The sequence below is a fragment of the Aspergillus welwitschiae genome, assembly GCF_003344945.1.
Source record: "Aspergillus welwitschiae strain CBS 139.54b unplaced genomic scaffold BDQ94scaffold_38, whole genome shotgun sequence".
Taxonomy (NCBI): Eukaryota; Fungi; Ascomycota; class Eurotiomycetes; order Eurotiales; family Aspergillaceae; genus Aspergillus; species Aspergillus welwitschiae.
Window position 1 is genome coordinate 1 of NW_020798732.1, and position 23,944 is coordinate 23,944.

General features: G+C 50.9%; 13 protein-coding genes across 13 annotated transcripts; 6 read left to right on the plus strand and 7 right to left on the minus strand.

The window, feature by feature from the left end:
* Window positions 1–1,033: 1,033 nt before the first annotated feature.
* BDQ94DRAFT_150777 (MFS transporter) lies at window positions 1,034–3,459 on the plus strand. The gene is made up of 3 exons (XM_026767642.1): window positions 1,034–1,300; window positions 1,385–1,841; window positions 1,904–3,459. Exons 1-3 carry the CDS (start codon window positions 1,107–1,109, stop codon window positions 2,726–2,728), a joined length of 1,476 nt encoding a protein of 491 aa, XP_026622194.1. The 5' UTR covers window positions 1,034–1,106; the 3' UTR covers window positions 2,729–3,459.
* BDQ94DRAFT_173964 (GFA family protein) lies at window positions 2,958–3,401 on the minus strand (the record flags this gene model as incomplete). Its single annotated transcript, XM_026772244.1, has 2 exons — window positions 2,958–3,026; window positions 3,078–3,401. The coding sequence occupies 2 exons, from the start codon at window positions 3,399–3,401 to the stop codon at window positions 2,958–2,960; spliced, it is 393 nt and encodes a 130-aa protein (XP_026622195.1).
* A 900-nt stretch (window positions 3,460–4,359) lies between the features above and the next one.
* On the plus strand, window positions 4,360–5,387 carry BDQ94DRAFT_173965 (class II fructose-bisphosphate aldolase; the record flags this gene model as incomplete). The annotated part of the gene is made up of 3 exons (XM_026772245.1): window positions 4,360–4,454; window positions 4,534–5,043; window positions 5,120–5,387. The coding sequence occupies 3 exons, from the start codon at window positions 4,360–4,362 to the stop codon at window positions 5,385–5,387; spliced, it is 873 nt and encodes a 290-aa protein (XP_026622196.1).
* A 1,157-nt stretch (window positions 5,388–6,544) lies between these two features.
* On the minus strand, window positions 6,545–7,684 carry BDQ94DRAFT_162148 (Ldh family oxidoreductase; the record flags this gene model as incomplete). Its single annotated transcript, XM_026769493.1, has 2 exons — window positions 6,545–7,486; window positions 7,538–7,684. The coding sequence occupies 2 exons, from the start codon at window positions 7,682–7,684 to the stop codon at window positions 6,545–6,547; spliced, it is 1,089 nt and encodes a 362-aa protein (XP_026622197.1).
* A 230-nt stretch (window positions 7,685–7,914) lies between these two features.
* Window positions 7,915–8,389, minus strand: BDQ94DRAFT_173967 (Dabb family protein; the record flags this gene model as incomplete). Its single annotated transcript, XM_026772246.1, has 3 exons — window positions 7,915–8,026; window positions 8,084–8,312; window positions 8,371–8,389. 3 exons carry the CDS (start codon window positions 8,387–8,389, stop codon window positions 7,915–7,917), a joined length of 360 nt encoding a protein of 119 aa, XP_026622198.1.
* A 505-nt stretch (window positions 8,390–8,894) lies between these two features.
* Window positions 8,895–10,594, plus strand: BDQ94DRAFT_162149 (MFS general substrate transporter; the record flags this gene model as incomplete). Its single annotated transcript, XM_026769494.1, has 4 exons — window positions 8,895–9,089; window positions 9,155–9,428; window positions 9,479–10,263; window positions 10,337–10,594. The coding sequence occupies 4 exons, from the start codon at window positions 8,895–8,897 to the stop codon at window positions 10,592–10,594; spliced, it is 1,512 nt and encodes a 503-aa protein (XP_026622199.1).
* A 344-nt stretch (window positions 10,595–10,938) lies between these two features.
* BDQ94DRAFT_173969 (RraA family protein) lies at window positions 10,939–11,869 on the minus strand (the record flags this gene model as incomplete). The annotated part of the gene is made up of 4 exons (XM_026772247.1): window positions 10,939–11,220; window positions 11,320–11,490; window positions 11,561–11,731; window positions 11,807–11,869. The coding sequence occupies 4 exons, from the start codon at window positions 11,867–11,869 to the stop codon at window positions 10,939–10,941; spliced, it is 687 nt and encodes a 228-aa protein (XP_026622200.1).
* Window positions 11,870–12,189: 320 nt separating this feature from the next.
* BDQ94DRAFT_173970 (fungal specific transcription factor domain-containing protein) lies at window positions 12,190–14,588 on the minus strand (the record flags this gene model as incomplete). Its single annotated transcript, XM_026772248.1, has 3 exons — window positions 12,190–13,334; window positions 13,388–14,298; window positions 14,353–14,588. The coding sequence occupies 3 exons, from the start codon at window positions 14,586–14,588 to the stop codon at window positions 12,190–12,192; spliced, it is 2,292 nt and encodes a 763-aa protein (XP_026622201.1).
* A 572-nt stretch (window positions 14,589–15,160) lies between these two features.
* BDQ94DRAFT_182421 (amidohydrolase family protein) lies at window positions 15,161–16,213 on the plus strand (the record flags this gene model as incomplete). The annotated part of the gene is made up of 3 exons (XM_026774141.1): window positions 15,161–15,210; window positions 15,267–15,322; window positions 15,387–16,213. The coding sequence occupies 3 exons, from the start codon at window positions 15,161–15,163 to the stop codon at window positions 16,211–16,213; spliced, it is 933 nt and encodes a 310-aa protein (XP_026622202.1).
* Window positions 16,214–16,568: 355 nt separating this feature from the next.
* On the minus strand, window positions 16,569–17,693 carry BDQ94DRAFT_173972 (uncharacterized protein; the record flags this gene model as incomplete). Its single annotated transcript, XM_026772249.1, has 4 exons — window positions 16,569–16,712; window positions 16,781–17,143; window positions 17,201–17,614; window positions 17,664–17,693. 4 exons carry the CDS (start codon window positions 17,691–17,693, stop codon window positions 16,569–16,571), a joined length of 951 nt encoding a protein of 316 aa, XP_026622203.1.
* Window positions 17,694–18,436: 743 nt separating this feature from the next.
* BDQ94DRAFT_162152 (dTDP-glucose 4,6-dehydratase) lies at window positions 18,437–19,657 on the minus strand (the record flags this gene model as incomplete). The annotated part of the gene is made up of 3 exons (XM_026769495.1): window positions 18,437–18,882; window positions 18,942–19,483; window positions 19,557–19,657. 3 exons carry the CDS (start codon window positions 19,655–19,657, stop codon window positions 18,437–18,439), a joined length of 1,089 nt encoding a protein of 362 aa, XP_026622204.1.
* Window positions 19,658–21,291: 1,634 nt separating this feature from the next.
* Window positions 21,292–21,746, plus strand: BDQ94DRAFT_173974 (putative quinol monooxygenase; the record flags this gene model as incomplete). Its single annotated transcript, XM_026772250.1, has 3 exons — window positions 21,292–21,348; window positions 21,418–21,539; window positions 21,602–21,746. 3 exons carry the CDS (start codon window positions 21,292–21,294, stop codon window positions 21,744–21,746), a joined length of 324 nt encoding a protein of 107 aa, XP_026622205.1.
* A 720-nt stretch (window positions 21,747–22,466) lies between these two features.
* Window positions 22,467–23,938, plus strand: BDQ94DRAFT_162153 (MFS transporter; the record flags this gene model as incomplete). Its single annotated transcript, XM_026769496.1, has 3 exons — window positions 22,467–22,731; window positions 22,800–22,943; window positions 22,995–23,938. The coding sequence occupies 3 exons, from the start codon at window positions 22,467–22,469 to the stop codon at window positions 23,936–23,938; spliced, it is 1,353 nt and encodes a 450-aa protein (XP_026622206.1).
* Window positions 23,939–23,944: the final 6 nt, after the last annotated feature.

The following is a 23,944-nucleotide window of genomic DNA, read 5'->3' on the forward strand; positions in this document are numbered from 1 at the left end:
TTTTTTCTCTCTCTTCTTTTCATACTTAATTAAATTCCTATTCTTTTCAGGGCATTATGCATTGCTGGGAACGAGTTGGAGTTTTTAGAAGTGTCAGAAATGTTGAACTTCTGCTCAAACTACAATCTGTGTACCGGATATATATTTTTAGTACTATAGCGCATGGAGGTTGGATTGGACTCAAGTTTCTTGAAGATACTTACTACTACCAGTGGTAACCTCCAAGTCTGACCTAGAGTGCTAATCTCCCTCATATACAGTTGCTACTAGCTCTATTTACAAGAAGAATTCGACCAACTAATTCAGGCTGGCTACAATTACCTTGTTATGCCTTCATGGTGATATTTATGTGACCGCTCGTTTTCGGTCTCGCATTCGTTCCCCGTCAATTCCTGCTTTAATTTTGCCGGGGCGCCCCACTTTCGGGAAGAAAAGCCGGAGGGCCGAGAACAGCATTTCTCTATGCAGAATGAATACATGGTATTCTCTGCCCTGCCTGCCCATCATTCCAAGACTCATATCGCCTGATCAGATTAGAGGAATAACCTGCTTCACTTTATATGCAGGAATATCCCATTTTTGTGTCCAGATGAACATGAGAAAAGGACAGGAAACATTCACGAGCGGGACGAGCTGACGTAAGTCCATCGGGCACCGCAGACTAACTAGTTCAAATAGTGCTGTGCTGCTAGTGTTATGCTAGACATATATTTATGCAATAACATAAAGCGTGATCAGGGACTAAGTGAGTAAGTAGTACAGCTGTACAAAAGCATTATTACAGGGGATTTATGTGTATTAATGGCTGCTCACCCTTTTGATTGGTCCGCGGATCGGAGACAGCCGAGTACTAGTAAATTGACTGCATTAATATGATTTTAATCTGTCGGGTGTCCCTGACGGTCGGCATGGCTTCCCATGGGTCGTCATGCGATGGGGCTGCTGCCAATTCGTCCTCATCTCGTCGAAAAATTCCTCCCAGCATAAAATCCGGGGCATGCCCTTGGATCCAGTAGTAGATGTAGTCCGCTTACCCCTGTTTCCGTCCTTTTCCCCTCGCCCCCTCCCCTCCTCCCCTCCATCCATCTATATCGAGGAGGGCCAAGATGGGTGCATCCGATCCCATCGCCAACCCCGACTTGGAAAAGGGTCAGCCGCCGGCGACTGTGCAGCCCACCGAGCGACACCAGGACAACATCGTGGATTATGATGGCCCCGATGACCCGGAAAACCCATTCAATTGGCCTCGCTGGAAGAAAGGGCGCCAGCTAGTTCTAATGGCATTCAACACCTTCATCACGTATGTCTTGCTGCTTTTCGGTCTTGGCTTTATCATATCCACTTCTTCCGTTCTTGGGCTAGATGGCTAATGCTACCACATCAGACCCTTGGCTTCCTCCATGTTCGCCCCCGGAGTGGAGGATGTGATGATCGATTTTCACTCCACCAGTACCATGCTCGCCTCCTTCGTGGTGTCTGTCTATGTCCTGGGCTATATGATCGGGCCTTTTCTCATCGCCCCGCTCTCGGAGATTTATGGTCGGGTGCCCCTCTATCATGCATGCAACATCCTATTCCTTATCTTCACCATCGCCTGCGCCGTAGCCCAGACCATGCCACAGCTGATTGTCTTTCGTCTGCTGGCTGGCACCGCCGGCGTTTGCCCCCTCACCATCGGCTCAGGCACCGTGGCCGACATGGTCCCCAAGGAGAAGCGCGCCGGCATCATGGCCATCTGGGCGATGGGGCCCATCCTCGGCCCCGTGGTGGGACCGGTAGCTGGTGGCTTTCTCGCCGAAGCTGAAGGCTGGCGCTGGGTGTTTTGGGTGATTGCGATCGCGGTAAGTCCAAACTTCCACAATCCCTCTCTCACTCGCAAATGCATTGACGATTTTGGCCATAGACCGCAGTGATGAGCATTCTCTGCATGATCTGGTATCGCGAAACATATGCCCCGGTCATTCTGGAGCGGAAAGCGGCCCGGTTACGCAAGGCCACGGGCAATCCCAACCTGCGTTCAGTCCATGACCGTGGCCAACAGGCGCACGAGCTCCTTCTGGTCGCATTGGCTCGCCCGATTAAGCTCCTCGTCAAATCGCCCATTGTCTTCCTCATGGTGCTCTTTGCCGCCATCACCTATGGCTACTTGTACCTGATGTTCACCACCATCACCTCCATCTTCGAGGACGTCTATCATTTCTCCCCGGGCGTCGCGGGCCTGGCCTACCTGGGATTCGGTGTGGGCTGTCTCATCGGCCTCGTCATCTGTGGTGCCGTTTCCAATCATATCGCGCGCACCCATTCGGCCAGGGGTTGTTTTACCCCGGAATCTCGCCTGCCGCCCATGGTCTTCGGCTGTTGGGCCATCCCCATTGGCTTGTTCTGGTACGGCTGGGCGGCCAAGGCGCAAACGCACTGGATCGTTCCCATCTTGGGCACGGGCGTCTTTGCCATTGGCCTGATGACCGTCTTCATGTCGGCCAGTACCTACCTGGTCGACTCCTACCTCCGCTACGCGGCCTCGGTGACGGCAGCCAACACGGGTCTACGATCGCTGGTCGGGGCCCTGTTGCCCTTGGCCGGACCTTCTATGTACGATGCCCTGGGCTTGGGATGGGGCAATTCCCTTCTCGCCTTCATTGCGCTCGTGATGTGCGCGTGTCCCCTGCTCTTCTGGCGGTACGGGGCACGCATCCGGACGCACCCTCGATTTCAGGTGAAGTTGTAAAAGATACCCTAGACGCATGTAGACGAAAGCATTGATAGAATAATATACATAGAAAGTCCTTTTTTGCCAGTATTACTCTGAAGTTACCATTCCAGCTTTCTTGTACGTATGAGATGGATGAGGTTACATATATCTACAGTGAGTGGAAGTGCTCTGAGTGACGCTGACAAGCTGCATCCCAGGCATAGAGTGCTAACTGTCGGAGCGGCAGCTGGTTCGTATAGTCTTGTTAGAAAGACTTTCCATCAACTTTCTTGTAATTTAGTTTGTCCAGATCACAGTTCTCCAGCAGACGCACCTGCATCGATTAACATCATTTTTGGGCCTTTCTTTAGACCGGTGCACTCACATTGACTGCTATAATAGGAGGCGCGTCTTCTGCCACCAAACGGATGAAACAACTGCTTCCGCAGGTCCCACAAAACTCATGTTTCGCCTGACGCCGGCCAAACTGGTGCGTCCGGGTTGTTTCATCGCCGCTCTCCAGGGTGAAATCTTTCAGAGAGGGGTACACGAGCAGGTACCCATTCTTGCTGCAGATGGAGCAGTTGCAGTTGACGACTGGGTATTCGGACAGTGGCGGTGACAGCGAAAAGCGGAAGCGCACAGCACCGCAGTGGCAACTGCCTTGGTGCATGCTCTGCTCTGATGTTGGGGTGGGGAAGAAGGACATGATGATCAGTCGGTGGGTTTGGGCGTTTAGTGACTGTCAGAGGGAAGTTGTGCTCTCTTCAACTACATCGTCTTCCAGAGGATTTGGGCTTCCTTTTTAAGGGGGTCATAATGTGACTCAGACCGAGAACGCTAGCGCAAAGTGATTGGCAATTCAAGATCTGAGACAATGTTTATCTAACAAACTTCGCACAGTAAGCAAGGGTATCCCCGCATGAATCTGACATCAGCGCGGATGACCGCAGCTCCCCCGTTAATAGGCTCATGCTACGGGTTTTCTTTGCACCATGACAGGCTGACTATTTTCAGGGCCCTATTGATTACGTTGAATGGGCACTTGATGGATCCTTTTATTTTCTATAGAAGTCGCGTATTTCCACATATATTGATCTGAGATTCACCCTCTCTCTCCCGCCGGCAAACAAGTTTTTCAGGCCCCTCTTATACCTTACCACACTTTTGTCTATTGAGTTGGACGCCAAACCCGGTGATGAAATGGATACCTAGTGCTTATATGATAGGAGTTGAATACTACGCATGCTCTCAGCCTAAACATGGCCCTTGAAACAAACTAGACTATCCATTTTCTGGATGCTTCACCCAAGGTCAGGATTTAATCATCATTGTATTGAACCCCGTACCCAGATCGACGCCGCGTATCCGCAAAGGGCTGCCCGACTCGTCTGGAACAAGCTATGCATCCCACCGTTCCCCCTTCTACATCAGTCGCGTGGTACCAATCCGCAGGGAAATTTACACTATGTATACGAGCACCGGGGAAGAGCCACTGATTACGGAAAGCGTTCGGACTCGGTAAAGGCGCGCCCGTCGATGGAGCTGTCTTCGGAGCCAAGCCCGACGGGACTTAGCTAGGGGAAGCGCTGTATATGAAATAAAAGCACCACTGCCTCAGGTCCACCAAAACAGTCTCTTTCGTTGACGATAATCATCACTTCACGATGTCTAACTGCCCTCAGTCCCCCCACTCGAACCGCACCCGCACCATCCTCCACGCCGCAAAGAATGGCAAATACGCCGTCGGCGCCTACAACTGGTACCCAATCCCCCCGGCAGTTTATTTCTCAACCACCCCAATACTCTCCCAGTACTAGAACTAACGAATAAACCAAAAGCTATAATACCGACGGCATCATGGCCGTCATCCGCGCCGCCGAGCGCATGCGCAGCCCCGCCATAATCCAACTCTTCCCCTGGACCATGCACTTTCAAGGTGCGCACTTCATCCGCTTCGTCGTCGCCGCTGCACATGCCGCTTCTGTCCCTGTCGCCGTGCATCTCGACCACTGCATTAACCCCGCAGATATTGATCTCGCTCTCACTCTTCCCTTTGACTCGATCATGATCGATGGGTCAAGCATGAACGAGGCCGAGAATATCGCGGTCTGCGCGAGCACTGTCAGCAAGGCGCATGAGCGCGGTATGACGGTTGAGGTTGAGTTAGGGCGCATTGAGGGAGGGGAGGATGGGCTTCCCAGCGTGGATTTAGGCAGTGTGTTAACGAGGCCAGGCGATGCGAGGCGGTTCCTGGAGGCGACTCAGGCGGACTTTTTGGCGCCGAGCTTTGGGAACGTGCATGGGGGCTACGGACTTGTGGGAGCGGAGAAATGTTGGGATTTAGACTTGTACGCTACCCTTCCTTTGTCTATTAGGGTTTGGTTGTATGGATGAGGAGGCACTGACTGCATGGATCTTGTGCAGGCTTCAACAGATCCAACAGGCTATCCCGTCCACCCCGCTGGTCTTGCATGGAACGCACCCGGTCTCCGACGAGCTGTTTCGCAAGGCCATTGAGTGCGGCATGAGCAAGGTGAATGTCAACCGGACGGTGCGCGACAAATACACGGAGTTTGTGGCAGAGAACGCAGGCGAGATGGAGTTGACGACGCTCAAGGTGCAGGCGGTCGAGGTGTATACCGAGTCGGTAGAGAGGGTGATGAAACTGTTTGGCTCGGCGGGCAAGGCTTGAGTTTGCTCGAGATGCAATTGAAGACTTCGGTGTGGGTGTAGAAGGTTAGGACTATAACAGCGTGTTCTGTGTAATTTTCGGACTATTCGTAGGCCCCGACGGAGATTTTTGGCTGCCGAGAATGCATGCATTAAGTAGGGTAGGTACTCCGAAGCATAATCCTACGTTGGGATTACCCGTACTGAAGATTAACGACTATAGGCGAACATCAAAGGAATGAACACCGATAGCCTGTGAAAGATCATTATATATCTGTTGTAATTTCATAATATGTCTAGCGTTCACTCGATAGCCGCCTCTAGACAGTAATTGAATGTAAATCTCACAGCACCACGTGACTAGAGCTACCTAAACCCCTACCTAAATCCACTGGCAGATCTATCAACGCGCGGGGAGGCTGTGTCAGCGGACGTTTTACGAACAAGAAAAGGGATACTATGCTGACCTTGCTCCGTCCCTCAGCGAGCCTCCATACGAGAAACTTGGATGCCCAAGCGCGGAATACTAGCAATGCAATGATCGGATCTAACCGATCTTTTCGGTAGCGGTCCGATGGAGTGGCCCGCCCATCGCTGACCGAAGGCGGGGTTAATGACCGCAGTTTGTGGAACTGGGCTGCGCATGCTTCTGAAATACTCTGATGTAGCTGCCCGGCATCGGACGCTTTTGACTAATAGAGAGTAATTGCATACAAGCACCATAGAATTTAAAGCCTGGGGAGAGTCAAAACTTTCGTAAACCACAACCACCCTAACTTTTTAATTGAACCAGACATGGGCCCCAACGGTCAGCTGGGAATAGACTGCCATTTGGTTCTTTATTACTCTGCCATATAATCGAGTATATATGGTTGGCATGAGATAGTGTATAACATAAATAAATTTGGTCTTCTTTCCATAACTGATAATGATAGATTATTCGTATGATGAGGTACTATGGTACGTTCCCAATAGCTGATAACACAATCGTGATCAACTTCCACATATACTACTTTCTATAAAAGATTGTTTACTCCATACATTTTCAGAATTGATCAGGTTTTGAACTTTTTTTCTTGAGTTTGAAGTATGATTGACCAGATGTCTAGAGATTCATTGTATGTTTCCAAAAATACTATTGCTACGGGCGTATGACTTGTCTCTTAGTCTTCCATAGCTTCACCTTAGTGCCAGCGGATAATCCGACAGGGGCAGTTCGGGGACCTCGTACTGCTTTGCGGCCTCAGTGAAGAGTGTCTTCTCTGCTTCCGTATAAGGAATACCCTCAGCCCGCCTCTGCAGCCCCAATCGGTGCTCCGGCTCTCCAGGAAATAGCACCTCCAAAAATCCAGGCGCCGGATTAACCCCGTGCACCCGCTGCGCAAGGATATCCATTCGAGCTTTGAAATCGTCCGTGCTCATTATGATATCAGGCTTGATAGCAATGAAGCAATGGCCTACATTCTGCGGCTTCGTATCCTTATACTGGTCCCCAACCTGTCCGCCGAACTCAGCTCCTGCCAAAACGCCCGACATAATGTCCATGAGAATCGCGATACCGGATCCCTTCGGCCCCCCAATTGGCGCCATGCTGCCGTTCAACGCCACATTCGCGTCGGTCGTTGGATTCCCATCTGCATCTAGCGCCCAGCCCAGCGGGATAGACTCACCACGACGTGCGGCGCGTCGGATTTTTCCCTTGGCGACAACAGAGGGCGCCATGTCAAGAATATACGGCACTTCCGTATTAGAAGGAGCCCCAGCGGCAAACGGGGAGATACCGAGAAGTGTTTCCTTTCCTCCGAATGGGGGCATCTGTTTGGCAGAATTGGTGAAGACAAGCGAGATCATATTCGCTTTAAGCGCTTGGAGGACATATGTTGCTGCCATGCCGAAATGGTTAGAGTGGTTGACTGTTACCATTCCGATGCCGTATATCTCTGCACGCTTGATAGCTTCGTCCATACCGCGAGTGGCGACGACGAATCCAAAACCGTTGTCGCCGTCCAGATGCGCGACTACCGGGGTTTTCTGGGTGATATTGATGCTTGGCCGGGGGTTGACCCGGCCGTTGCTGACGCGATCGAGGTACTGCGGAAGCCTGGCAAGGCCGTGAGTGTCCTATAATGCGTGTTAGGAGGTACTAGAAGCAAGGTAGTTTACAAATCTTACGACACCGCGAACGTCGGCTAAGACTAGGCATTCTGCCATTGACCGCGCGTCCTCTGCCATGAGGCCTGCTTTCACGAGGAGGGCGGCCGCGAAATCCTTGGCCTTTTCGGGATCGGCATAATAATGTGACTGGTTAGAGGAAGACATTTTGGGATTGGAACACGAGAAATGGTTAGCTAAATGCCCAAGCTTTAGGGGCTTGTTGGAGTAGATTTATAAAGCTGCCAACGTCTGAAGGTCCGAGGATCGGATGAGGGCTTGGTCGGTTAAACGCCGACGCTCACCCCACTCGTGATTTTACGGTAATTCACCGGATGGGACAGAGTGCAGTAAGCTGAAACCTGCATTCTTTACATAATTCTCAATGGTAGCTGTCTCTAAAATATGTTTGACCGTGAAAACAAGAACATGTGCTCGTCCTCGGGCGCAACTTCGAAATCAAACCGGACCAGGTCCTCCTTGTATGGGAACATATACGTGCTTGTAACCCTAAACACAACGACCATATTAGCAGCTTCCCGGACACTGACGTAGATTCCCGCTCACCAGTGGTGTTCCTTGCTTGCCTGATATTTTTCCAGGTCTGCAAGCGACTCATGGAAGCTCAGAAGTGCAAAGTCGAACCCCTTACTTCGTTCAATAGGGTCGGTCACAGATGGCCCTCCCACTACCAGTCGATGTCCTTTCACGCAGTCCAGTTCTTTAAGTTTCTTGAGTTCTCGAGCGAAGGTCTCTTTATGTTCCGCCGTTACTTCGGAGCGGAACTTGAACATCACTGGTATCAACCAACTTTGTTAGCTCATGATGAAGCGAATCGAATTGAACCAGTGTACCCATATGCACGATTGTCATTTTGCTTTCTTTGCAGAAATTATGGACGACGCTCTATGCCTTGACAGATAGAATCTGAGATCTCGGGTAGGGTTCAGCCAATACTGAAGAATAATAAATAAAAATCGAATGTACTATTACAGAAGACGCGTCCCGGTTACTGACCTCTCACGCAGTAGGAGAAGATCACCGCATCTATGCGGCATTTTGCCGTTCGCCTTCGGGCCCGAACAGCCCCATGCGGCCGCCATGGCTGCTATCAGAACACCTGGCTGGAATTGCCGTCTATCGTACTAAGAGATATGCCAAGGCTAGTATAAGCTGGAAGTGCTGCTCAGGCGGGTTGAAATGCGTTCCCCATGGGGTTTGGCTGCTTGGCGACCCCGTGGGGAAAGGGTATACTTGATAACGGTTATCCCATGTAGCGAAGCTTCTGCGACAAGGGCCCTTTCTGACATTATTGCAATCACAAAAATACCAGAATTTCTCCTTACAAGCCATCCCATACGTACGTAGTTCTGTCACCATGGAGCACAAATCTGTCGAGCACAACGAGTTTGTCAGTTCAAGCAAAGCCGATCTCGAGCCTGATCGACTGACACCTGCCCGGATACTGACTGCTGAGCAATTTGCCCTCGCGGAGAGAAAGCTCAAGCATAAGTTGGATTTGCGTCTTTTGCTCTGTGTGTGGATCATCTTCGTGATGAACTACCTGGACCGAGTAAGCGCCCCCCTACCTGCGTGCATTTGATCGGGCCTCATGATAACACGACAATTGTGTCGTAGAACAATATATCAGCCGCGAAGGTAGCCGGCATTGAGGACTCTCTTAGCCTAAGCAGCACGCAGTATGCTACGGCCGTGGCTCTGCTTTTCGCTGGCTACGTGCTCATGCAGCTTCCATCCAATATTTTCCTGGCCCACCTACGCCCCTCGCTCTACATTCCATCCGTTATGATCATCTGGGGCATGCTATCTGCGCTGGTAGGAGTCGTCCACAACCCAGCCGGTTTGTACGCTCTCCGATTTCTGCTTGGGTTTGTTGAGGCAGCATTTTATCGTAAGGTTCCCACCTTCTCCCGGGTGACACTCCTGACATGACCTCAACAGCCGGCGCGCTCTTCCTAATTTCATCTTGGTATAAGCGCTCTGAAATGGGAGTCCGCAGCGCTTTCCTTTTCTCCGGCTCTCAGCTGGGAAGCGCATTTTCCGGCCTCATCGGTGCCGGCATTACAAGCGGCCTAGATGGGACCCGAGGCCTCGAGTCCTGGCGCTGGATCTTCATCATCGAGGGCTCAGCAACCGTTTTCATTGCTCTCATGGCCTTATTCGTCCTCCCAAACTACCCCTCAAATACCCCTTGGCTAAGCCCAGAAGAGCGCGCCGTCGCCGAATGGCGCTTAATTGAGGATGCCGGACAGGTCGACGAAGATGATGAACGCTGGAGCTACGGGTTCAAGATGGCGTTCAACGACTGGCGGCTGTACACCTTCGCGCTAATCTTCCTCTGCATCCAGGTTGCGAGTGCGACGTCTAACTTCTTTCCCGCCGTCGTTAAGACGTTAGGGTTTGGCACCGTCAATACCTTGCTGCTTACTGTGCCGCCGTACATGGTAGCCCTAGTAGTCTCCATCGCTAATAATTGGTCTGCCGATCGCCTTCGCAACTCGTCGTTTCACGCTATCTGGCCCTTATCCATTGCGATTGTCGGGTTTGTTGTTGCGGCCGCTACGCTTAACACAGGCGCGAGGTATTTCGCCATGATCCTTATGGTAGCCGGGGGGCATGGCTCCAACGCCGTCGTGCTGGCCTGGACACAAAAGACCATGCTTCGGCTTAGGATCAAGCGGGCCTCGGCTGTGGCGTTTGTTAATGCCTTTGGGAACCTTTCGCAAGTATGTGCCTACTTCCTTGATTTCGACGAGCAAAGTAAGTAAAGGGCTTACCATGCCAACGGTGCTTTTGCAGATTTTCTCTTCGTACTTCTACCCCGATAACTCTGCTCCGCGGTACGTGACCGCCATGGCGGCGAACTCAGCTTTTTCCCTCGGCGCGATTTTGCTAGCTATTTTCATGCGATTTGTTCTTCTTCGCGCTAATCGGCGCATTGAGAGAGGTGAATCGACCGTGACGGAGGAGATGAGAGGTCAAAGTCAGCGGGAAATTGCTGGTGTCTCTGATGAGGAGCGCGTTGCAAGAAGGGAGGGGTTTCGATACATTGCTTAGCCTACGTAACACCTCGTGTATCCCAAAGGTGGTGGAGTCGTGACCGTTCCACCCTTTCTCTGCTGCTTTGTAGTCACTGCCCTCTGGCATCGGCATGTTTGCTGCTTGACGCGTTTATCCCTGATTTACCACTGTCCATCGAGAGGTATAACTGGAACTCAGTTCTGGGGATGAATACAGCTTGAAGCGATCGAGTTACTACACTAATGAAGATAGTGAACGGGATATATCAGATTTAATTCTCCTTTTCTAAAGCTGCCTCTTCATACACGGATATACTATCGGGCGCGAGGAACTGGATAGCCAAGCCATAGCAGCCGAGCCTTCTGTTACTATTCCACCCCCTACCGCTTTCTAAAGACCTTAAAAACATCCTCTACACTTCTTCCCGCCCTAATCCCCTCTGCACACTTCCGATCAGCCTCCACAATCTCTGGAATAACATCAAGCACCTTCTCAACCACCTCTCTTGGCACCCGCACAACCCCATTCAAATCCGCCACTATATAATCTCCCGGGTTGATCCAAGCTTCCTGGTGCTCAGAGTGCAGCCGGACGGGGACGTTAACTTCAGAAGGCCGACAGACTGCCCCGCCAGCTGTCGTGCCGACCGATCTGGCGAACAGCTGCACCATTTAATAATGCTTGTTAACATTGTTGTTAAGCCATAGAGTTGACCTGGTTGCAAGTACGACTTGTGAGGAGGAAGGAGATATATGACATACAGCAAATTTGAGCGCCCTGTGCTCTCCCAAATCCCGTACACGTCCGTCAATCACCACCCCCGCTGCACCTAGAGCCTGTGCCCGCAGCGTCATGAGCCCGCCGTAGACAGCGTTTACCTGTGGCAGCGGTTGGGATATCACAATTACGGCCCCGGGTGGGACCATATCAATCTACAACATAATCATCAGCCAGCCAAACCACGGCTGTAAAATTGAGTGCTCAGGCAGGCATGTCACGTACATAGTTCCCACTCAGCTTCGGCGCGGCTTCGTCATCTTTGGGCACAAATTTAACGGTGAATGCTTGGCCAACGATCTTTGTCTCTCCGGCTCGGTACTCAGGTGAATAGAGAGTGAGACCTTCGAGAAAGCCGCCGTGTGGGTGTTTGAGTTTGCTGAGGCCGTCAGCAACCTAGGGCAAATTAGCAGTGACCATGAGCTGGTCAACAAGTACCATTGTGTGGGGTCTGTGGATGGGTGGTCTTACGTCACAAGCGCCCCATTGCTTGAGACGCTCGATAATCTCCTGTGGCTCGGCGGTAGCAGTCATTGTAAAGGCGCATCCGATAGCTGTTGGATCAGCTGTTTCGTTGAGGTGGCTGATCCGGATTTTATTCCCTTTATGCAATTCGCCGCCGTCGTGAGGGGGCGATATCGGCGGTTTCGGCTGATCGGACGCGCTTCGGGGGCTTGCCGTCTCTGGGGAGAGACTCGGTCTTCGCGGACCCCATGGGTGTGCACTTATGGACGTTTTAAGGAAATAATAGACGGTCCAGCTGGCCGAGGTTCAAAGGACTATATATAATATACACAATAGCAAGCACTGATTAACGTTACAGAAAGGACAGTATCACCACTCTGGCAACATGCTCATCCACCACGACGACCTGCACCAGAATCCCGCCGAGCATCAAAGCCCGTCATAAGCCCTGAGGTATCCCAGACAGGCGGCTGCGTAGGATCCGAGCCCCAGTCACTGAGCCAGCCGAGGTCAAACAGATCCCGCAGGATACCCAATTCATCGATCAACAGCGACCTGCCGTCTTCTTGAGGCACGGCGCTAGCCCCATTCCCAACCTGTGTCTCAGCGGCCGGATTTCTTATATTGTTATCCGTAGTCTCAGATTGCCTTGGGTTCTCGGCGGTCTCGGAAATACTTTCGCGAGTCAAGGCAATGAGTCGTGAGAGCTTTTCGCATGGCTGCGCTGCTACAGACCATTGCCGTTTAAGGAATGTAAGGAGCTCCAAGGCGGACTCTACACGGGATAATGGAACGATTACCGGCATCAGACCTCTCACCGTAGGGTAAGCCCAGAGGCAATACAGCACTGTGATGGCAGCAACAAAGATAGAGTGAGCAGAGAGCCACGACAACTCCATGTTCAAGAAGCGGTGAAGCTCTGCGTTGATCTGGATTATCTTCATTGCGCTACCAAAACATGTTTTGATGGCATCGAAGCTTGGATATGGCAACTGAGGGCTCGGTCGGTAGAGGAGTATGATGCATTGGTGGAATTTGATCTCCAGGCGTTGCACGGTTGTTCCAGATAGTGAGCTGCGGCCGCACAGCGGACGGCCGCGCTGCTGATTGTGGACTTCGGTTAGGAGGTTCTTGCAAGCTTGTTCTGTCTCCCGTTGCCAGGCGGGAATATTCGATGGCCAGGGAAAACGACGTGGCGAGCGAGAGACGCGGTAAATCATTAGCTTGATCTCAGCAATGATTCGGTCAAATCGTAGGGAGTAAATAAATGCTAGATACGTCGAGGGTATCTGCTCGGAGGGCTGCATGTTCATTTCCGACGTAATACATGCACGATGCCACTGAGTTCCTGCTTCGTCAACTTCATCGCTTCCCTCAAGACCTGGAAATGGCTGATCAATGGCCTCATCTCTGAGGGTCAATGGACGACCGAGAATAGTTGTTAGTGTCCGATCCATTGAATATGCCGACCAGAATATGGCGCTACGTCTTTGTGCGGTCACGGGGTATGTCGTCAAATTCAACTCTGGAGCATCTAGACGACAGTCTTAGAGATTATTGCCCTTCCATCTTTTTGCGTCCACTCACATCCATGCCGTCGTTGAAGGCCAAGGTCTAGACAGCTTGCAATGATAGTGTGGAGAAGATACCAAGCATTTAGGCCCTCTGGACTATAGAAGCTGTGAAGAACCATCAGTAACAGGACTTGTATACCCTCCACGCTATCCTGAAGGCATATCTGGGAGCAGTGAGTCATGGCAGAGACAAGAAGGTCGCGGGAGTCAAATTCGGACCCGAGTCGTAATTCAAGGAACCGTGCCCCCAAGGACAGAACGAGACCTAGCTGCGCCGCAGCTAGTCTAATAGGGACCGGATGATTCCATGTAGATGTCTCTTTAAACTTCAGGACTTGGCTTAGGAGCTCATATAGCCTGTCCTGTGAGATAAAAGGATAAAGACACGTGCTCTCGAAATAAGCCTCTGCGTACTGCTGGCACTCTGTTGGGGAGGGCAAGTGGATGGGTGGAATGCTAGAGACTTCTGACGTGAGCGCCTGCCCCGTTACTGTAGGTGGAAGAGCGTGCAGCTCTTGCCGTGTCCCTTGGCTTCTAAGTAGCGGCAATGGCAAGCCTTGTGACTGGGGGGCGCTTTCATAGATGAGCTGGGCGAATGAAACTCCAGATGATGGGCCTAAATATTTAGGATCTGTATTGCTGGCCAGGGACAGAAGGCCGACCTCATGGGCCAGCGGTTGGTTGTGAGTGATCTGGGTCGAGCTCGGGACAGCCGATGACTCTACGGGAGGGCTGTGGTGGTTTTGACTCAGGTCAAGGCCATGATGTTCAGCCACTACAGAGGTTTGTGGCGGACTTGCATTGTGCCCACCAAGCAGTTGATTTTGATCAAAGGCGCTTTGGCTATTGTCGAAATTGTCGCGTAGTGGCGATGTTTCTAGTCTTTCTAGCTCTCGAACGCGCCGTTCCAGATAGTATAATCGGCTATTGAATGTATTTTATCTTAGCAGGTACCTTCACATTAGGGAAGGCAATTACCTTCTGGATACAGCAGACGCAGCTCGCCCTTCCATACAGTCTACACTAGCTTTCGCACAGTTGGAGCATGTGGGTACGGAGCCATCACAGCGGACCTTTCGCCGACGACAGCGGACACAAGCCGCAGGACGCCGTTTATGCCGAGTCGAAGTCGTTGAGCTGTGCGTCTTCGAGAGAGCGTTTGCAGAAGGGCGGACCTCTGTGGTTGGATACCATGGCGGGCTCGGCTGCTCCATCCTAGTATATCCGGATATAGCGCAATATTGAGATCTTTAGGCCGAAAGAGAGACGGGCAGAAACCGAGTATCTCGTCATCAGATAAAGCAACAAGTTTGGCTGAGAAACAGTGCGGGGGAAGACAAACTAGTAGTCCCCTCGGCTGGCAACCGAACCGAGGTGCGCTTCAAAATATATATACTGGTTTCGGCGTTGGTCCGTTCGTCATACTAGTAGGAGGTAAAGCCGATACACAATTCCGTCAGCTCGGATAGATCCGATAGCAGATCCTCTTATCAATTTCATTTCCCAAACAAAACGTGCTCTGCCGGACCATCACCGCGGATAACTCCGGGGTGCGGGAGGGGGTATGCCAAGTCGATATGCCTGTACCCATCATCTGAAATCCGGGGAAATGATCCCAAGGCACCTTATAAGCCGCAACGTGGTGGGACTGCCAGTGGGTGACGGTGTCTCCAGTCTCTTCCAGTATGCATTTCCAAACTACTGGCTTTACCATTCTGCAGGCAGTGTGTTCGTTGCATCCAGTAATAGACTTCACTAACATCAACAGTTGTCCCTTCTTGTCAGTATGACAATCGTCAAGGCCCAATCCGGGCTAACAGTCCCGAAATATGCTTGGTAGCACCCCCCTTGGGTACGTGGCCTACCAAATATGTGGTTTAACTCCAACACAGGGACTCTCATATTCATATTATTGAATCCGACAAGTATCCACTCAATCCAGATAGAGGTGCGCGCCGTTACCCGCATTCTAAATTAACGCCCAGTTTTGACTAACTTATATATATTGGTAGAGTACACCCCAAAGGCGGCGACTCGCGAACAGGCCGCAGCATTTGAACGTTCCATCGGCATCCAGCATGCTGTCATCGTCTTACCTAGCGTATATGGAACTAACAACAGCGTCCTCGTTGACGCCCTTCGCTCCTCCAATGGCACTTATCGCGGCGTCTGCGTCTTGGACCTCTCGGCGGAAATTGATAACACCACCCTTCAAACCTTCCACGACGCCGGCGTCCGCGGTATCCGCATCAACTACGGCAACGAAGGGACAGACGCTCAGATAACCGCCGATACCATCCGTGCGGCGTCCATCGCGCGAATTCACAATTGGACCCTGGAACTCTGGGTCCCTATCGCCGCGTTCAAGTCCCTCCACCCCATCATTCCAACCCTGGGGGTACGCGTCGTAGCAGATCATTACGCCCATGCTATGACAGGCTCCCGCACGGGCAATCCCATCAACACTATCGACCCCTTCAGCATCCTCGGGTTTCGCGAAGTGGTGGATCTCATGCAACGACACCACCTTTTCGTCAAGATCTCGGCGCCGTACCAGAACTCGCGGAATGAGCCGCTGTATAGTGATCTGCGAGTTATTGCGGAGACTCTTATGTTACATGGGCCGGACATGGTGGTTTTTGGAAGCGACTGGCCGCATACGGCGAGTAAGGAGGGGAATGAAGCTGGCGGGAGATTGGTTGAGCAGGACTTTCGGGACGTCGATGATCGGGCTATTCTGCAACAGACGCTTGAGTGGGCGGGAACACAGGCGCAGGTGAGGCGGTTGTTTGTGGATAATCCGAGAAGATTATGGGCGTGGACCGATACGGAGTCGTGATATAAGTCGTCGTAACAGGAATTTGTTGGTCACAATATGGTGTCTGCTACTCGCTGAGGCCAGTTTATTTCATTAAGCGATTCAGGTAATGGAGCCCCAGTCCGGCTCTCGATAGCTTGCTTGAGCTCCCTGGCAAAGGCAGTAGGAGCATGTTTGTCGAGGAATCTTCTCCGATAAGCACAATTTAAGTCAAGCCCAGACTCTACCATACTGCTTCTAAGGGGCCAATATTCGTCGACCCAGTAATGCATCATGTCCCATGAACACATAAATCTAACACTTAATGTGACAAACGACCAGTGATACACACCACGCGAAGAGGACAACCTAGGAAAACAAAACGGAACTAGTTCGTCTAAAACGGACTTTTGTAGTTTCTAAACACATTCAATGGCTGCGTTCCCATCAGGATATTCTGCAGCAAGGTGCTGTAATCCCACCCCATCGCTGACGCAGCAATGGCCGTGAAGACTCGCCTGGTCTTGGCGCCCCGGTCGACCTGGGCCAGTCATGTTCTACACTCACTCAGCCTCTCATCATCGCGACTGCTCAGGATTAATGTCTTACCGGCTTCATATTTATGTCCAACAAGGCAAAGTCCGATCCCTCTGCGAACCGGCGGACGTCGACGCGAATTGGCGCCGTAGCACCGATGAGAGCAGCGACACTCTCGCATTCACGCATTACCTTTTCGTAAGCGGGATCTTTGAGCTCGTTTGGTGAGATGGCTCGGGAATTGGCAGTCACGGCGACGACACCATTGTAAGGGGCGATGCCTTCGGCGTGGTTGAAGCGTGTGACGGGGAGCATGCTCCAGTGCTGGGGACGATCCCTGGTTGGAGGCATAACGGTTATGGTTGCCTCCTCACCGGCGAGAAACTCCTCGAGCATGACCAGTGGCGATTCATGAAGGAGGGTTTGGATGTGTTGCTGTAGTTGGGTCTTATCGTGACACACTTTCACTCCATGGCTACCGCGTCCTCAAACGGGCTTCCCAACAATTGGATACGAATTGATCTTATTGATAACTTCACTGAAATCTTTAGGACTGACAACCCACGAGCTTGGTAGAGTATATCTCCCCAGCTCCCGTAGCTTATCGTTCAGATAGGCCTTGTCATCAAAGTTTTCGACAAGACTTGGCGGCTGGCCGACGACATAGATCTCAGAGACCAAAGGCGTGAGCTTTGAAGATGTTTGAAGCGGGTGAGAATTGAAAAGTATGGTGTTAGCCCAGAGATGCGTCGCGCCCTGAGGAATCGCGCTGCAGATGCCTTGCTCCGTGTCCGGGAACGCCCAGCCTTTATGAGAGGAGACTGACGCCGCGGGATCTGACTTTATGATTTTCACACCCCTTTTGCTGAAAGGTGAAAGCAATGTCTGCACCGGAATCTTGATAGCCTGGGGTCATTCAGCTGTAAGTATGTCTCTGAGGGCGAGGAGTGCTTACCACCCGGCTTGCGAGGCTTTGTGACGCCATTGATCACTGGTGGGTCAATGGCCTGGTGGAGAACGGCCACGGTCGGGGTCTTTGTGCCGAAAGCACGTGCGGCCTGCGCAGATATTCTGACTGCTCTTGAAGCAAACATGGTAAAAGTTTGCTAGGAGGGTGGAAAATTGAAAGGGATGAGTTGACGATGACGGTATTTGAGGTTGTGATGGGCTGGCTGGAACTCTCCGGTTGGACCGGCCTTTCGGTTCTTTTCCGCTCCCTGGGATACTCCGCACTGCACATTGTCTAAAGACCCCAAGTGTATTCGGAGAGTCTCCGAAGTCCATTTCAAGTTTAATAAGGCGACTAAGTGGGCTATTAAGAGACACTATATGTTGTCAAATCAGCGAAAAGTGCTTCCTTGCACTTTGATGATCAACGCCGTAGGGGGCTCTGTGCTGAACGGCAGTCTTCTAGTCTACAGAAGCCAGCACAACGCTCGAAATAAGCACTAACAAACCCGCTTGCGGGCTTGTGTGGAGACATTATTCAACTGTTGATGTCTGGGAAGTTAACAGCCAAGAGAGGAAAGCTATATCTTTGTCGTCTTGACTTCCTTGGATGGCAATGTAAACGTCACCAGAGGGGCTTAGTCGCCACTGAAGGTATGCAGTTATTATATTGTCTTTCACACGCATATAATCAATATATTGGTAATGTGATGGAGTGATTCTCGTATATGGGCCTCAACGTCTTGAGCAAAGCGCGGGTGCCAATCTGAATTTGTATGATCAACCCTGCCTCCCGTTTACTGTACACGCTGGGCCTGGTCCAGACCAGAATGTTTCGCCATGGTCGCGATACCATTCCAGTGTCATTCTGAGTCCGTCATTAAAGGATACTTTCTCCGCCCACCCTAACCGCCGAAGCTTGGAATCATCGGTCCAGTACATCCGGTCGTTGAAGGGTCTATCTGCGACTGTCTCCAGATATTGTTCGCACGTGTCGCTCTGGACTGCATGAAACCACTGAATAATTCGTTTCGCAACGTCTACGACCTTTATCTGCTCTTTCGAGGATATATTGTACGTCTCAGATACAAGACCTCGATGAAGAATGATATTGAAAGCGCTCATGGCATCACTGACGTAGACAAAACCACGAACTGCCTCTCCCTGACCATGTATAGTCATTCGCTGGGAACGTAGCATTTGCATCGCGAACTTTGGAATGAGTTCTAGCACAAGGTATGTCAGGGAACAGCAGCCCGTTAAATCAGCATCAGGAAGCTCTCACTTTCGGGGTACTGACATGGACCGAAAACATTATTGCAGCGGGTTATTATGATGGGCATGTGAAAGGAATAACGGTAGGAATTGGCGATCATCTCCGCAGCGGCTTTGCTAGCAGAGTACGGATTGGTGGGATTCAGCTGATCTTCCTCGGTAAAGGCATAGTCCTGGCCTGGCAGGTTTCCTCCGTATACCTCGTCAGTAGAGATGTGGATGAACCTTATCACTGTCCCGGCTTGTCGTGCTGCTTCCAGAAGAACATGGGTCCCTGTGACGTTGCTCCGAGTGAAAGAGAGAGGGTTAACTAGAGATTGGTCCACATGAGAATTGGCCGCGAAGTGGACAACTGCATCCACTTTGAACTGCTGGAAGACAGCAGTCACTCTGTCGCGGTCGCACAGATCCCCCGGAAAGAAGTGAAAGTTAGGCAAATGTTCAACGGGTTGTAGGTTGCGCTTAGATGCGCAGTAATCGAGGATATCAAAACAGAGTACCGTATATTTCGTTCCGTATACCTGAAGGAGGTGTCGAACGAACCAGCCTCCACTGACAAAGCAGTGTTAGTTTACCTTTCTGTGTCTCGACACTCCAATAACCATAGCCACAGTAATAGACTCACATAAAGCCGGCGCCTCCAGTAACCAGTATGGTCTTCACATTTTTCATGGTATTCTCCTCGTCTGAGCCATTGATTTCAAGTCGTGGTTGTTGGACAGTCATCGCGCCGCCGACTTTTGTGTAATGATCGCACATAGACAGCACAGTTCTTGCACAAAGGTTTCGATGCTCTATAAGTGAAACATTAGCATCAATGTAGGCACGTATAACGTCATGGGAGCAATCATCCCTGTTAGTTCAGGGAGCCTCGCATTATTTCTCCTTGTTTTGTTTCAAATCTGCGGAGCCGTTCACGCTTCCCACCATGCTGACTTCTCACTGCCTTCAATGTTCAAGCACCTGTGGTTATGTATATGCTCTTGTTTCGGAAATCAGGCACAGTTTACCAAGTCCGACTTGTAGTCGAGCCGAAGTAGCAGAAGAGCATATAGCTAGGCCATTGGAGTATGCCACGAAGGCCGGCGGGTTCGCCACTATGAGGCAACAGGTCACAGCATACAATTACACACACCAGGCGATGATATCGGGCGCTCCACAACACTTTGAGCTCCCACAAGAAGTAATTTGGATTTCAACCATGATGTAGACCTCGTGTCCCATGTCTATATCCATGACGGCTGGGCTCGGATTTGTAGTTTTCACTGTCACTTCGTGGCCAAGGAGTAATAATGGTGAGAATTCCAACATGCGCCTTTACGCAGTCAGCGTAACCAATAGACCATAATGACACGGTTGTGTGCGATCAACTAAGCACAGGGAGGAGTTTCCCAGTCAGCCGGATAATCAGACCATGTTTTCCGCTGCAATGCGTACAGGAATGCAATAGTGCACCCCAAGTTTCTGCTACTATCTCCGGACCCTGAAGAAGGCGCCATAGCTACTATATTGTACGGAGGGAGTAGAGCTTGTCAAAACGCTCGTAGTTCAGTAATACGATCAGGTTCCACGTCTAGTTACCTTTCTTTTGGAACACAAACCGACTCAGTCATCTTGGAGACCGAGAATCTCCTTAACTGAAAGGCGTAAGACGATCAGCAAAAATAACTTACTAGTGAGCCCCATCTCAGCGGCTGAATAGCCAAATGCAATTTTTTGATGCAATCTCCAAGCCGCAGATGAGTATAGTGGGATATCACAGTGTTTGGTATTTAGTCATCAAGCTCGGTATCGGCGTCAACATGCATAAACTGTACCTTTCAATAATGGTATTAAGGACTAGCCGACCTTGAAAGACAAGTTGTTGCTCCGCCGATGAATACCTCTTGTCCGCTTCGCTCAGTTCCCGAGATTGGCCATCGATTACTTCTCTGAAATTAATGGTCATCAGTACTATAACAACAATAACTAGTCATACAGCAGGTTTCTTGGACCGAACTCGACAGTAGACATTTATGCTGTACGACGATCCTTTTGCACAGGTTCGATGGAGGGTAACGCCAGGATATGTTGTGGTCAATAGCCATGTTTATGGTTGAAAGCTGCGATTATGGCCACGTGGGGACGAACCAAGGCTTAGAGAGGCACTATGCGTTAGGGACATGACATCAAGAACTGAGGATGCTTGAAGACATAGCGGCCTTTCTTGGAGCTGCAGGCATGGGCAATTTTAGCCCAAGTTGCATGAATGGCTGTGGGCTAGCAACATGCATGGGGAACGCCGGCAGCAAGGAATTGAGATAAAAGCGCAATTCCCCTCTCGTCATCCTTGCTGGTCCAGCCAGCAACTGAGATCAGCCATGGCTGAAGTCCAACTCATAGCCACCCTGCGACCGGCTCCCGGAAAAGAGAAAGAAGTATACGCCCCTTACCTCACTGTTTGTCAGGCATTGCTCATAACCCACTGACGTCCATGGTCTCGTTAGCTCAGATGCCTCCTTTGCCACACGACACGTCTTGTGGAGCAGGCGGAGCCATTATGCCTGACATTTCTTCTAACAGAACACCACCGAGCGGATGGCAGCTTGGAGTTCAAGGTCATCGAAAGGTATGTGTTGGATGGACCCGGCTTAGGCCTCTGTAGGATGATTAGTTGACATGGTTACACAGATGGGCCAATACGAATGCACTTGAGCACCACCATAATCGTCCCTGGCTCCGCGAGATGTATTCCACATTCCTGGCGAAGCAAATATTAGACGGACCAGAGCAGATTGAAATGCTGACTGTCATTGCTGGGTTTGCCGTGCGTTAGAGAAGTTCCGCCTATTTGAGGCCCTGGAGGTACTATATTACATTCGTGCACGCTTCAAATATTACCTGAGAATCAACGATATATCCTGATTGCAATCGCTTTAGTTAAAGTGGAGTTGCATTCCAGAACAGAAAGGAAATTTTGGATTTAGACATGCCTAATCCCTTAGCTGTCGGAGAGAATGATTACTAGTGCCACAGCCCATGATTTGGTAACCTTTGATATTGGAATATGTGACGCAGGCGGAGGAAATGAGCCATAGCCGCTGGAACTGCATGCCTCAATGGCTTCAACATGCGTAATGCGTCACCGTATCGAAAGGTAGAATCTGGCTTTGGTGTAACACAGGTTAATCGTGGTTAATATTCTGAGGGGTCTGTCCAACATCCATGCTTTTTCCTGTACTCGAGTCAAAGCTACGAAACAGTCCTGTAACCTGCGAACTGGCGACACAAGAAATGTCAGATTTTACGAACACTATCAATATCCATAATGCTGGTTACCTTGCGAGTCAAGTAGAGGATATACGGTTTTTGGACTGCAACGCATTGGATGACTTTGGCAGAATCTTACATCTTGAAGACGGGGCTCCATAAGGCTACACAACCCGTCTTGCTGGAAGATCCATGCTTGGGGACTTAGCCGTGATTAAAAGGTTAGTGATCAGAGTGGCTTAAATACTATGTATCAGAACGGAAGTCCACTGTATCCTGCGCCTCAATGCAGCCTAGGCGATCTTGTTGCACTGCCTTGCGTTGCCGTTCTGTCCGCCACAACATGTTGATGAAGCAGTTCCGGTCATCAACCACTTTTGCAGTTCTTGTGGTCTGTGTGGCAGTCTTCACTGATATCTTTCTCTATGGGCTAGTCGTACCCATGCTTCCCTTTGCCCTCGCCGAGCGTGTGGGCCTCACTGATGCCGATATTCAGCGTTGGAATTCCATTTTACTTGCCAGCTACGGGGCGTCCATCATGCTGGGGTCATGTGAGCTATTCATTATTAGCCGGACTGACCCTTACCACAGACACCTACTTACTAATTTATGGTTACAGTGCTTTTTGGATGGATGGGCGACCGAACCCGCACGAAGCAGCTACCATTTTTGCTCGGGGTCGGGGTTATGGGGGGTGCGACACTGCTCTTCTCACTTACCAGATCATTGGCCGTGATCCTTCTCGCTCGAATCCTGCAGGGCTGTTCGACTGCCATAGTATTTACAATTGGATTTAGTCTAATGCTGGCCACAGTTGGGGAGCAACACATTGGACGTGCCATCGGCTTTACGAGCATGAGCCTCAGCGTTGGTTTGTTCGCAGGGCCCATCGTGGGTAGTTTCCTGTACGACCTGGCTGGATACTTCGCTGTCTTTGTCCCAGCCTTTGTGCTTGTCGTACTGGAGTTTGTCCTTCGGGTGCTTCTCATCACGCCGTCGCTGAAAACTGATATCAAGCGAAACCTCACCGAGGAGGAGGGACGTTCATTGATGACAGATGCTGCGGGAACTCCCACCACAGTGTCGCCAAGAAAGCCTGCACTTTTATACTTGCTATGCATGCCTAGGTTCATTATCGCGATGACGGGAATGTTCATGCTGAACTCGTTCATGACTGCCTTGGAGGCTGTGCTACCTGTGTATCTTCCTCAAGTTTTCCCTTACCGGTCGACGGAGATCGCCATTGTATTTCTGTCTGATACACTGCCCATGATTTGCTCTCCGCTGGGCGGAGCTGTGGTAGATCGCATGGGTCCGTTCTGGCCGGCGGTCCTGGGCTTTACCTTGATTACCCCTAGCATGATGTTACTGTCGCTGGTCCGTGAGCCGGAAATGATCATGTCTGTGCTGCTTCGGCTGTTCTTGTTCCTGTTCGGCTGTGGGGTATCTCTTGCCATGCCTGCCATGATGACAGAAATTACACTAGCCAAAGACGACATGGAGGATGGATATCCGGGAATCTTTGGAGATGAAGGCGCCTCTTCACAGGCTTACGGTCTGAGTAATGCTGCCTTTGCTGCAGGGACACTAGTTGGGCCTTTGTATGCTGGATATATTCGAGAGGGTGCGAGTTGGAGTGCAATGGTTATTTCCTTGGGAGCCTTCAGTGCCTTGATGGTAATCTTCGTTGTTGCATTTACTCCGCTGAAAGGTCGGGTGTTACACGGGAGCCGGGTGCCTGATTCAACAAGGCAATGATGCGAT